The 11,579-nt window shown below is 45.5% G+C and overlaps 1 protein-coding gene and 1 pseudogene across 6 annotated transcripts; one reads left to right on the top strand and one right to left on the bottom strand.

Moving 5' to 3' along the window:
* Window positions 1–1,259: 1,259 nt before the first annotated feature.
* On the top strand, window positions 1,260–7,948 carry LOC120698160 (annotated as a pseudogene).
* Window positions 7,949–8,085: 137 nt separating this feature from the next.
* Window positions 8,086–11,426, bottom strand: LOC120698161 (putative rRNA methylase YtqB). Of its 6 annotated transcripts, none has more exons than XM_039981686.1 (7): window positions 10,949–11,094; window positions 9,899–10,802; window positions 9,746–9,809; window positions 9,353–9,548; window positions 9,120–9,193; window positions 8,810–8,965; window positions 8,086–8,545 (listed from the first exon to the last, which is right to left on the bottom strand). In XM_039981686.1, exons 2-7 carry the CDS (start codon window positions 10,113–10,115, stop codon window positions 8,422–8,424), a joined length of 831 nt encoding a protein of 276 aa, XP_039837620.1. In that variant the 5' UTR covers window positions 10,116–10,802; window positions 10,949–11,094; the 3' UTR covers window positions 8,086–8,421. The 6 variants fall into 6 exon arrangements, with proteins under 6 accessions (XP_039837620.1, XP_039837619.1, XP_039837623.1 ...); XM_039981685.1 differs by having other exon boundaries at window positions 9,899–10,855; window positions 10,949–11,092; XM_039981689.1 differs by having other exon boundaries at window positions 9,899–10,086; window positions 10,949–11,082.
* Between the last annotated feature and the right edge of the window lie 153 nt (window positions 11,427–11,579).

Raw genomic sequence — 11,579 nt, 5'->3', positions numbered from 1 at the left:
AACACTGGTCAAATAACCAGCAATGTTGAGGCCGTGTTTAGATGTTTTGCAAAAAAAATTTGCGATGGAATCTTGCTAATTTGAAGTACTAAATGAAGTCTATTTACAAAACTTTTTGCAAAGATGGGTTGTAAATCGCGAGACGAATCTAATGATGCTAATTAATCTATGATTAATTAATAATTAGCGAATGATTACTGTAGCATCAATGTTGTAAATCATGGATTAAGTAGGCTCATTAGATTCGTCTCGCGATTTACAGCCCATTCATGCAAAAAAAATTATAAATAGACTTCATTTAGTACTCCATGTATGTGTCGAAATATTTAATGTGATATTTTTTTTTTCGTTTATAGGGTTCATGGGTGGGAACGCCCCGAGGAGAGAGCCGTGCGCTGCACCTGCTATGCCCTGTGCTGCACGCGTCCGCATGAGCCCCATCTGTGCTGGTGGTGCAGTGCCGCACGCATCCGCATGGGTCCCTGGCCCAGCTTGTTGCGCGCCCCCGCATGGGCTGCTGGTGCACGTCAGCCCACCTGGCTGCTGACGCTTCTGACTGAATTTAAATAGATCTTTACCCTAAATCCTGTAAACGAAAAAAAGTCACATTTTACCAGTATTAAATGAAGTTTATTTATAAATTTTTTAGACAGTAAATTACGAGACGAATCTAATGAGCTTACTTAATTTATGATTTACAACAGTGATGCAACAGTAACTATATCGTAATTATAGATTAATCATAAATTAATTAGCATAATTAGATTCGTCTCGTGATTTACAACCCATATGTATAAAAATGTTTATAAATAAATTTCATTTAATATTTCAAATTAACAAGATTCTTTTACAAAAAATTTTACATGCAAGGCCTTGTTTAGTTTTTTACATATAAACACAAAAACGCCGTAAACACATTATTTTACAACGAAATCTTGCTAATTTGAAGTACTAAATGAAGTCTATTTACAAAACTTTTTGCATGAATGGGCTGTAAATCGCGAGACGAATCTAATGAGCCTACTTAATTCATGAGTTGCAACAGTGATGCTACAGTAAATATCCGCTAATTTTTAATTAAACATGGATTATTTAGCATCATTAGATTCGTCTCGCGATTTACAACCCATCTACGCAAAATTTTTTGCAAATAAACTTTATTTAGTACTTTAAATGACCAAGATTCTTTGCAAATTTTTTTTTGCAAAATGAACTAAAGAGACCCTAAACATTCAAGCTGGCGGGCGCACGCGGGGAGTTGCCTCTATCCCCGCCAGCTTGCGAAAGAAGGAGCACCAAAATTGAACGAAAATTTGGAGGAAAATCTCCCGCCACGATAAATACCATGCCTCCGAAATCCCCCCCTCCCAGACGGCCAGAGCGCCAGAATCCCAGAACCGAGATCAGAAATCGCCGCAAGGAAACGCAAGAGTCGCCGAGGATCTGGAGGCGAGATCCAAGGACCGTGATGGCGGACGTGGGGAGCCTCGAGAGGATGGGCCGGGAGCTCAAGTGCCCCATCTGGACGCCACCGCCGCAGCCGCCGCGCTGCTCCGCCCAGCCTTCTCCTTTGCTTTCTTGGATCCGTATTATTTTGTTTACATCCGATTGCTCGTGATCTTTGTCGAGGTCTTTTCTTACATTTCTGCTATTCCCCCATGGTAAATCTTGAGACTTGCGATTTGTTGCGTATTTGCTGAAATGTTTCGTGGTCCTGGCAGCTTGAGCCTGCTGGGTTCGGCGGTGTCCATCACCTGCAACCACATCTTCTGCAAGTGAGTCCCGTCCCTTGTTCCTCTCCGATGAACTATAGTCGCTATTTATAGTTTTGCTCGATTTGATTTCGCGCGTCTCTTATTGCAGCGGCTGCCTGACGGAGTCGATGAAATCTTCCTCCAGCTGCCCGGTGTGCAAGGTCCCGTTCCGTCGAAGAGGTTAGTTCGTTGGTGCGGTGATTGTTGCAGTATCTGAATAGCGTATGTGTTAGAGTATATTAGGCAACTCCAGATATGGTAGTTTAGGATTGATGTAATCCCGTGATAGACTTCCTTATCTCTAGGGGAGTTGACTTGCCCTCCAAGCCTTGTACTCCTATATATACCGCCCAAGTGGCTCATTGCAATACAATCGATCACATTATACGTATCCTACCTTTCCTACATGGCATACGCCTAGGTTACGAGATCCTAACCCTAGCCGCGCCGCCGCTTCCGCTACACCCGCGCGCCACCGGGGAGATTGATCTCCGCCGGGGGCAGCGCCCTCCTAGGATGCGCCGCGGATCCCTCTGATCCGCCGCGGATCCCTCTGATCCGCGCCGCCGTCGTCGTCCACAAGCAGCAGGAGGGCTGACCTCTACTGTCGCCGTGGCCGTGTCGCTCGTCGGCATCGCCATGGCCCCGCCTTGGGCCGCCGCCGCCTCTGCGTCGTCGTCCCCGGCCCCGCTCACGGCTTTCCTGCGCCTTAGGCCAGCCCCCTCCCAGCGCCGCCGCCGCCGCACGACAACGTGCGTGCGCGGCTGCCGAGGGGGAGGAGCCCCTCCCAGTGCCGCCGCACGGTGGCTGGAGGGGAGGAGCCAAGACCGCGCCGTCGGGCGGACGGGCCGCAGCATCGCCGGTCGACGTCGCTGTCGGGCCGCCACGTTGTGGGCTCCGCCCCACCGCCCTTTCCTCGCCGGCTACCTCCCCTGCGCCATTGGCCGCCGCCCTTCCTCCCCCAGTGCCGCCTCTGCTTCTCGAGAAGACGCGGCTGCGGGGGCGGATCTTGGCTTGACGATCGGAGGAGAACCACTCGGGTTTTCCAATCTCTTCTGTTTTCTCTGTCCTGTGTTGACCATGCGGGGAAGAGACAAGGAGGAGAGAGGAATTCGCTACGGCACTCGAGATTGTACTCGGAGGTCACTCTGTTGCTGCTGTGTGTTTTTCTTAGGTTTTTTCCCGATTCGTTATCGGGTTTGCGTCGCCCTGCCGTTTGTCGCCGTTCATCATCGACACTCTCGAAGGACGAGGTTGTTGTTGCGCCCTCCAGGCTGCAGCAACAACGTTCGTGATCAAGCCACCCTACCGGTGCCGTCGCCTTTTCAGGCGGTGGCGCCACTCGCCGCCGGTCTTCGTCAAGCAGGCGCTCGATCCGCCTCCGCGCCTCTAGCCTTTCTCGCGCGGACATCGCCGCCGATGTTCCTGAAGGAAGACGTCGTCGCCACCCCTGATCTGAGCGCGACACTTGCTGCAACCTGCGCCGTCGCCACCCCTGTCCTGAGCGTGACCTAAGTCGCAAACCGCGCCGTCTATCATCGTCATCCGCCGCATCGTTCTGCTGCTATCTTCGGCAAGAAGCTGCTGCGTTTGTGTACTCGAGCACCTCGACGACGCTTCGACCCGCGCCCCCTCCACGGCTTCGACCACGTCCACCTCGACTTCGGCTACTATGGCACTAAAGGGCTATCATTGCATGAGTCTCCAGTCAAAGCTTTCGCACCGGCGTTCCGACTGCAGGGGGGATACGTCTCCATTGTTCTCCAGTCTGACCGTTCGTGTTGCTACCGCTACGACTGCGGGGGGATGTTAGAGTATATTAGGCAACTCCAGATATGGTAGTTTAGGATTGATGTAATCCCGTGATAGCCTTCCTTATCTCTAGGGGAGGTGTCTTGCCCTCCAAGTCTTGTACTCCTATATATACCGCCCAAGGGGCTCATTGCAATACAATCGACCACATTATACGTATCCTACTTTTCCTACAGTATGCTTGGTGTAGAAATTAACTGAAGAAATTCCAAATCCGCACAAACCTTTTAGATAATGGAATCTGCACCAACAATGATCTGTTGGGCTCCATTGGTGCATTTCATTTATAAAATTTGGTATTATCCGATTTTGATGAAAGCAGTATATACTGGAAATGCTTAGGCAATTCCTTGATCTCCTGTGCAAAACTCATGGCATGTGATGGTCTTTTGCTTGTAGAAATACGACCAGCACCTCACATGGACAATTTGGTGGCTGTTTTCAAAAGTATGGAAGCTGCAGCAGGTACTAGTGTCGTTTCAACACAGCTGGCTCCTGCACCCAAGGTTGCAGATAATTAGAAATCTTTATTTAGTTTCCTGTTTTCTGGCACATGGGCAAGATTTAGTTACATGCTTACAGTGATAGACCGATAGTTTTGCATCTCTGTCTTCTAACCACAGATATTGAGTCTATTTGAGCATATTTGCTGTTTTAGGTCTTTGACTCTCTCTAACAATCGAATTTCAGAGAAATTGAACAATTATGCTAGACTTATTTTCTTACTTTTACTTGAAGATGGATCACAATGTGGTGGGAACAGTGGCCGCAAGGCTAAAAGGTTGCGGAAAAAGAAGGTAGCATCCAAGAAGGAAAATAATACATCCAAGGCTACTGCAGCTTCTGCATCTTGTCCTACTACAAAGCCTTCAATCTCCACAAACAAAAGAATACACGTGACGCCATTTCCTGAATCTGAGACGCCAACAAGGCCCCAAAAGATCATGAAGCCTGAAGGGCAAAAAACTAATCTGAATGGTGATGCTGAAGAGGACAAAAATAAAACACTGATTTCTGATAGACCAGAGAGTCCTTCATTATCACCATTTTTTTGGCTGAGGGGAGAAAAGGAAGAAGAATGTGGCACTGCTGGAACTTCAAGTGAACCACTATCATTGGAGACACCCTTGCGTCACAATGCACCCACATTCAGCGATATCATAGATTCTGATGATGAAATACCTAATAATGCTACTCCTAATGTAAGTTCTTCTGAGCATTTTTTTTCCTTTTTTATTTTAAATTCCTGGCTGAACTTCTGTGCACACCATTTGTTTACATGTGCTGTAGAGCAAAGCTGAGGTTTCAGAGATATTTGACAGTGAAATCTTTGAATGGAGCCAGAGACCTTGCTCTCCTGAGCTGCGATCTACTCCACTGAAAAAACAGGTATTTTTGTTAACTGAGTCAGTAGCTCTATACTTACCAGTTCTTCTGCCACCTTTGCAATTTGACTATTTATGTAGTTCTTGCATTTTGTGTGTATCTAACTTAGCTGTTTTGTCCGTTCAGGGTAAATTGAAGAATGGTCTAGATCGAATCACAGAGACAGATGATGTTGAAGATATGAATCTTGACTGTTCATTTGATAAGTTAGACCATGCTCAGCCTGTCAATTCTAAAGAAATTAAGAAGAGAAAGTTGGCAAGGGCTAGGACCAACAAGAATTCAAAACTGCCCAATTGTGTTAAGTTATGTACAAAAGGATCTGACACTGATAACCAAGTTACAAATATACCTGTAAGTATTGATGCAAAGCGATCCAAGAAGAACAGCAGTAAAAAAGAGAGAAATACTTCAAGTGGAGGAAACAAGGTCTCTGGCACCAGCAATAGATTTCTTTGCTCTAATGATAAATCTAAAGAGACATTTTCCCAACAAGATGATGGTTTGGAGGTTGAAGAACCTGAGGACCAGCCTTCAGAAAGGTCCTAAAAAATGGATAAAAACAGTCGACGAAAACTTGAAATAACAGGGGATAGTGCAGTGAAGACTGCAGAGAAAACATCTGAACAAAGAAGTAAGCGATTCAGAAGAATTGTTTCAGAGGCTGAAAATGAAACAGAACCACTGCAGCTTCAGAGTTTCATAAAAGGCTGCAGCCAACATAAATCCTTGGATGGCAGAAGTAAACAAAGCACAGAATCAAACATTGATCCACATACGCCAAGCATTTTACCTGGGAGATGCCTATTTAATGAGACCAGGCGCACAGTTCCTTCAGTAAAGAATGGTAGTGCAAAGGTCATCGAACAAACAGGTTACTCAGCAACTATCAGATCATGCACTGCACGGAGTGCTGGCCTGAAGAAATGTGAGGATAAAGTTCCTAAGATTTCATGTGCTTTCTGCCAGTCTGATGATATCACAGAGGTATGTGCTGACAAGTCTCTTGAAGTTAACTTTCCTTTTACTAAATGAATAAATTAACCAAATGTCTTTTTAAAGGAATCTGGAGAGATGGTTCACTATCATAATGGGAAACAAGTGCCTGCCGAATTTAGTGGAGGGGCTAGTGTAATTCATTCCCACAAAAACTGCCTTGAGTGGTATGTTGCCCTTTCTAACGGAATGTTATATTGGCAAACTTTTGAATTTCAGTATCCCTAGCTAATTCGTATTTGATTTTTATTTCATTGAAGGGCTCCTGATGTCTACTTCAAAGATGACTCTGTGTTTAATCTTGCAACTGAATTGGCTAGAAGTAGAAGGATCAGATGTGCTTGCTGTGGAATTAAAGGTGCTGCACTTGGATGCTTCGAGATGAGTTGTCGAAAAAGCTTCCACTTCACCTGTGCTAAATTGATCCCAGAATGTAGATGGGATAATGTAAGTTCATATCATGTTGCTACACTAGTGTTTTCAAATGTACTAGAATAGTTTATTGATATTATGCAAAGTCCAGCGGTGTCGCCTTTGCCAACTTTTTTCTTTTCTTTTGCTGACAGGAAAACTTTGTGATGCTGTGCCCTTTGCACCAATCTTCGAAGTTGCCAATAGAAACTGGGTCGAAAAAGATGTCTCAGAGGAGACTGACACCAAAAGGGTATTCTTTAGTGTTTATGGCATGTTAGTTAAAAGGTTATGGTTGACAAATATATGGATATTCACTGTAGCATAACTGCTTTCCAGGCCATCTCAAGCAAGAACCTGTCAGGATTCTGGTAATAAATGGACATGGCCATCTGGATCACCACAGAAGTGGGTTCTCTGCTGTTCAGCCCTTTCTGCTGCGGAAAAGGTGTTTTCTAGTGTCCATCTTATTTTGCTGATGATTTTTATGATGTTTGCTTCATATGCATTTCAACTGATAATAAAATGAACAAATCACTTAGGGTATTGTATCAGAATTTGCAAAAATAGCTGGCGTGCCTATCTCAACTAGTTGGAATCCCAGTGTTACTCATGTTATTGCAAAAACTGATCTGTCCGGTGCTTGCAAGCGCACACTGAAGTTTCTGATGGCAATCTTGACTGGCAAATGGGTTCTCTCTATAGACTGTAAGTCCACTTTCCTTGGGTGACCATCATAATATCTATGCAGAACAGCTTATACTTGTCAAATTGCTACCATTTGTTGCTAAATACTGACTTTATTCCACAGGGGTTAAAACTTGTATGGAATGTATGGAACCTGTTGATGAAGTTAGATTTGAAGTCACCACTGATGTACATGGTGTCAGTGAGGGTCCCAAGTTAGGCAGGCAAAGAGTTATCAACAAGGTAAGGTTGTGTGCCCTTGTTGCGTACTCCATCTGGTAGTCTCATATTGTCTACACAATACCGCTGACAATATTAGTGTACTGCTGCCATTTATTAGCACGAGCATCATTGTTCCCAGGGATATGTTCTAGTGATCACAATCTTTCTCTATGCAGCAACCTAAATTATTCGATGGCATTGAGCTCTATCTCCATGGAGATTACACCAAATCCTACCGGGGCTACCTGCAAGACCTTGTGGTTGCAGCCGGTGGAAATGTCCTGCAGAGGAAGCCTGTGTCAAGAGACCAGCAGAAGTTGGTCGACAACAGCTCCCTCGTCCTCATTGTCTACAGCGTGGAGAATCAAGACAAAGTGAAAGTAAAATCCAAGGATGTTGTCGCTACTGGTAGTAACCAAGCTGATGCTCAGGCTCTGGCCTTCGCGTCTGGTGGCAGAGTTGTGAGCAGCGCATGGATCATCGACTCCATAGCTGCTTGCAACCTTCAACCTCTTTAAGTTAGAAGGGAGCCTCTTCCATGCTGCCCTAAATGTGTGCTTTGCATGCACGGTAGATTAAGTAATGGACATAAAATTTAGTATGTGACAGGAATGTTAAGCATTAGAATTAAACTTTATGTTCTTGTTGGAAAGAGTTGAGTTTATCATGCCATAGACACAGTTAACGCAGTTTTTTTTTTTAAAAAAAAACTGCTACAATGCTGGAATCAGCCTACAGGTCGCTTTTACATGGTAATTGCAGTTTGAACTCAATCAGTGGTGGAATCGTTGTACTCCTGTTTAAAAGACAAGGTTTCTGCAGCAAATGCTATGGGGAATTATCTGGAGTTCATTAACACATCTAAGAACCAACAGTGGAAAATTCTACAGGCCATGAAAAAGTACAACACAAATCAAGACGGATATTAAAAATATGCACAGAGAACACTGCAGTTGCACTAAAAGCTTGTACAAATGCCAAGTAGCTGGCTAATATTGTGCCCCATGTAGAAGACTCAGCCGAAGTTCAGTCAATGCCAAGATGAAATTTGAATCCTTATTACAGTGGTACTGAGCTCCATCGGCAAGCATGGTCGCTAGTCACATTGCTTAAGAGCTAACATTGTGTCGCTCTAACAAGAGTACAAGACTGATCATTTCTTGTTCAGAAGAATGAGCACTGGAGCAATTGGCCGATTGACCATTTGAAGTTTGCAGCTCACCCAGGAATTAATTGGAAGGCTTGATGCAAATGATTCAACAACATTGAGTTCATCCCTACGAGTCAGAGGGGGAAAAATCAATAACCAACTTTTAACTGATTCTTAAACAAAACTTGGTGTATTAAGCAAGAATGTGCTGGCAAGTCAAAACCATGCAAACCTAACAGAAAATAATTTTATTTATTTTTTCTATTAATAGAATTGTGTTCCTTGTCCAGAATCTAGAGTTGTGAGTAGTTATAATCTTTAATGTTTCATGATAAGCAATAAGAGAACAATATTACAATGCAGGGGCACAATTTTTGTAATTGGTGTATACCTTCCACCAGGATGCCCAATGTAGACGAGAACACTTATGAGTCCCCCAGAACTAAGAATTCTGCTGGCAGCTTTCAATGCTAGCTCAGTTGTCTTAGGTACTGTGATTAGTGTTTTATCTCCTCCTGGAAGGTAGCCCAAGTTGAAAGCTACGAGCCTAGAACAAATGTGTCACAATGAATCAGCATGTCTACGATTGTAACTACACTAGTACTACAGACCAGCATTTCCAGGAAACTGTTTTGTTGAGGCGTACTAGTAAATGAGTATAAACATTCAAATAGCAATGAACTCAGAAGAACCTTGATCACCTGACAGGAGCATCTTTGGGAACAATTTCCTCCATTCTACTATGACATATTGGAAATAGCTTAACTAGTTCCCCCTGCCACACAAAACAAGTATAATCACAAAATGTACAAATATATTTCGTGAAAACCTAAAGCCTAATGCCTTTTTGTGTTGTCCGTATCCATTCTGTTTCCTTCTTTAGAGGAAACTAGCAACATACATAATGTTTTCTGCAGTTACTTCAAATGCACACCTGGTGGTCATCATCCACGGCCATTTTCAGAAAAGTGGAAGTGCTCTCTATCGCGGAATCTTGAATGTCCATTCCATACACGCGTCCTTGCCCTTTTTCATCAGCCACCATCTTAAGCAAAGCAAGCGTGTCGTTGCCATTCCCGCATGTGGCATCAACCACCGTATCCCCTTTCCGAACAATACTTCTCCACACCCTGACCATGAGAACACACGCCAAATTAGCAATCGGAGAAATATGGAGATAATATTAGACAGGGTGATGGAGTAGATCTCCCTCCACAGCTCTCAGTAGTACACAGGGCTAGCATCCCATGCTGTAAATTTTAACATTGGAAAGAAGTTGACAGAAGTATACACACATTTACTAAGCAACAATGGGATTAGTACCTACGCGTGGGCTACCTCGGTGGCCTTCCTCCTGCCGGTGAGAAAGCCCACCACCGCATCGTCCGCCCCTGCAACGAAAAACGCACTCCACAGTCACAGCAAATTTACCGACCCGGCAAATCTGATTTCAGAGCCGAGGAGAAAGAATGGACGTCACTTTGGCATGTTCGGGTTCCGTCCAAGATCAGAGTGTTCCTGTGGAGGCTAGCTCGGCAAACACTACCGTCGGGAGATCTCTTGCACCACAGGAAAATGGCACCAAGCAACATCTGTGCGATTTGTGGAGCCGAGGATTCCTGGAAGCATGCTCTGCTGGACTGCAATATGGCTAGGTGTGTTTGGGCCCTGGAAAAAGAAGATATTGCAGAGTTCATTGGAGGTCTGCAAGAACACAATGCACGGCATGGTTAGCAGTAGCCTTCTCGTCCTTGCCTCAGGATGATCTGGTCAGGGTGTGCGTGACTTTATGGGCCATTTGGTATGCAAGGTGCAAGGCTATTCATGAACAGAATTTCCAAAGCCCGCTATCAACACATTATTTTGTGGACCGATTTATTGCTGAGCTTGGTCTAGTGAAACCGTCCAGAAAGCACGGCAGCAGAGGCAGGATCCAATTCCCAAGTGGATTCCTCCCCCCTCGGGTCTGGCCAAGATCAATGTTGATGCCGCCACTTCCAAGAATTCTAGTTCGGCTTCAGTAGCGGCGGTAGCACGAGACAGTACAGGTCTCTTCCTTGGAGCTTCAACGGTGACATTCTCAGGAATATCTGACCCAGAGACTTTGGAAGCAATGGCATGCAGAGAGGGTTTGGCGCTTGCAAGTGACCTCCTGCTCCAAAGGATCATGGTGGCGAGTGATTGCATCAACGCGATCCGCAGCATCCAGGAGGAGTCGATGGGGCAGTATGGCCAAATTACCAAAGAGATCAAGGCGACTTCAGAACAGTTCCTGAATGTTGACTTCATCCATGAACGCCGGGAGTCCAACCACGACGCGCATAGTCTAGCAAGGAGTGCTATTTATGATACGCTTGGCCGGCGTGTTTGGCTCATCGATCCGCCTGCGGGCGTATGTAATCGATACACTTCCATTAATTAGTGTAGTTTTTTTCCCCTAAAAAAAGCAAATTTACCGACCAACGCCAACGTTGAATAAAAAAGGCATTAGTTAGAACTTAGAAGAGAAAGAGAAACAAAAAACACCAACCAAGTTCAGGTTGCTGCGTTGCGGCGACGCCCATAGCGGCGAGCTGTGCGCCGGAGGCGCGCGCGGAGAGGAACTGCCTGGGCCGGCGAAGGGCCGCGTCGCAGCTGGGCCTTCGCCGGAGGAGAGGAGTTAGGGTTTGGGAGCGGATGAGGAGGAGGTGAGGGCGCAGCGGCGGCGGCGGCATCGTTGCGGGTAGCGGCGGAGGCTTGTGAGGTACTGCGCGGATTGGCGACGACCTCCACGATTGCAGATGCGCAGCGCTAGCGCTAGTGAGATAGCGTTCGCTGGATCAGGAATTAACGGGCCAGAACTTTCAAGAAACTGGGATGGGATTAAGGCAAAAAAAAGGTAAATTAATAAAAAGTTTTGACCAAAGCTCAGAGGTGCCCGGTATCATTCTAGGAAGATGATTAAGCGTGACGACCCATGTGTCTTACAGGGCATTTCATCATCACCTGGCCAAACACTGGGATGGGGTGAGAGACCGTGAGAGAGACTCGAACTCTCGACCTCAGAATAACTCATCAACAGCTATGAGACCTACGCGCTAGCCAACTGCGCCACCACCCCGTTGTGATGGCTTTGCAAATAAAGTTATCTTGATCGTAAGTTATTAACTTCTTAGATACGC

This window comes from Panicum virgatum, chromosome 3K (assembly GCF_016808335.1).
Source record: "Panicum virgatum strain AP13 chromosome 3K, P.virgatum_v5, whole genome shotgun sequence".
NCBI lineage: Eukaryota > Viridiplantae > Streptophyta > Magnoliopsida > Poales > Poaceae > Panicum > Panicum virgatum.
The sequence above is the reverse complement of the archived record's forward strand: the minus strand, read 5'-3'. Positions and strand labels throughout refer to the sequence as shown.

What these genes read in the sequence shown, in the direction of transcription:
- LOC120698161 (XM_039981686.1), bottom strand. Translation starts at nt 10,115, where the DNA reads ATGAACTCTGCAATATCTTCTTTTTCCAGGGCCCAAACACACCTAGCC. An exon ending in GCCACCGAGGTAGCCCACGC is followed by an intron (nt 9,549 to 9,745) that starts GTAGGTACTAAT and finishes TCTCATGGTCAG; the next exon opens with GGTGTGGAGAAGTATTGTTC. An exon ending in CCCAAAGATGCTCCTGTCAG is followed by an intron (nt 8,966 to 9,119) that starts GTGATCAAGGTT and finishes CATTTGTTCTAG; the next exon opens with GCTCGTAGCTTTCAACTTGG.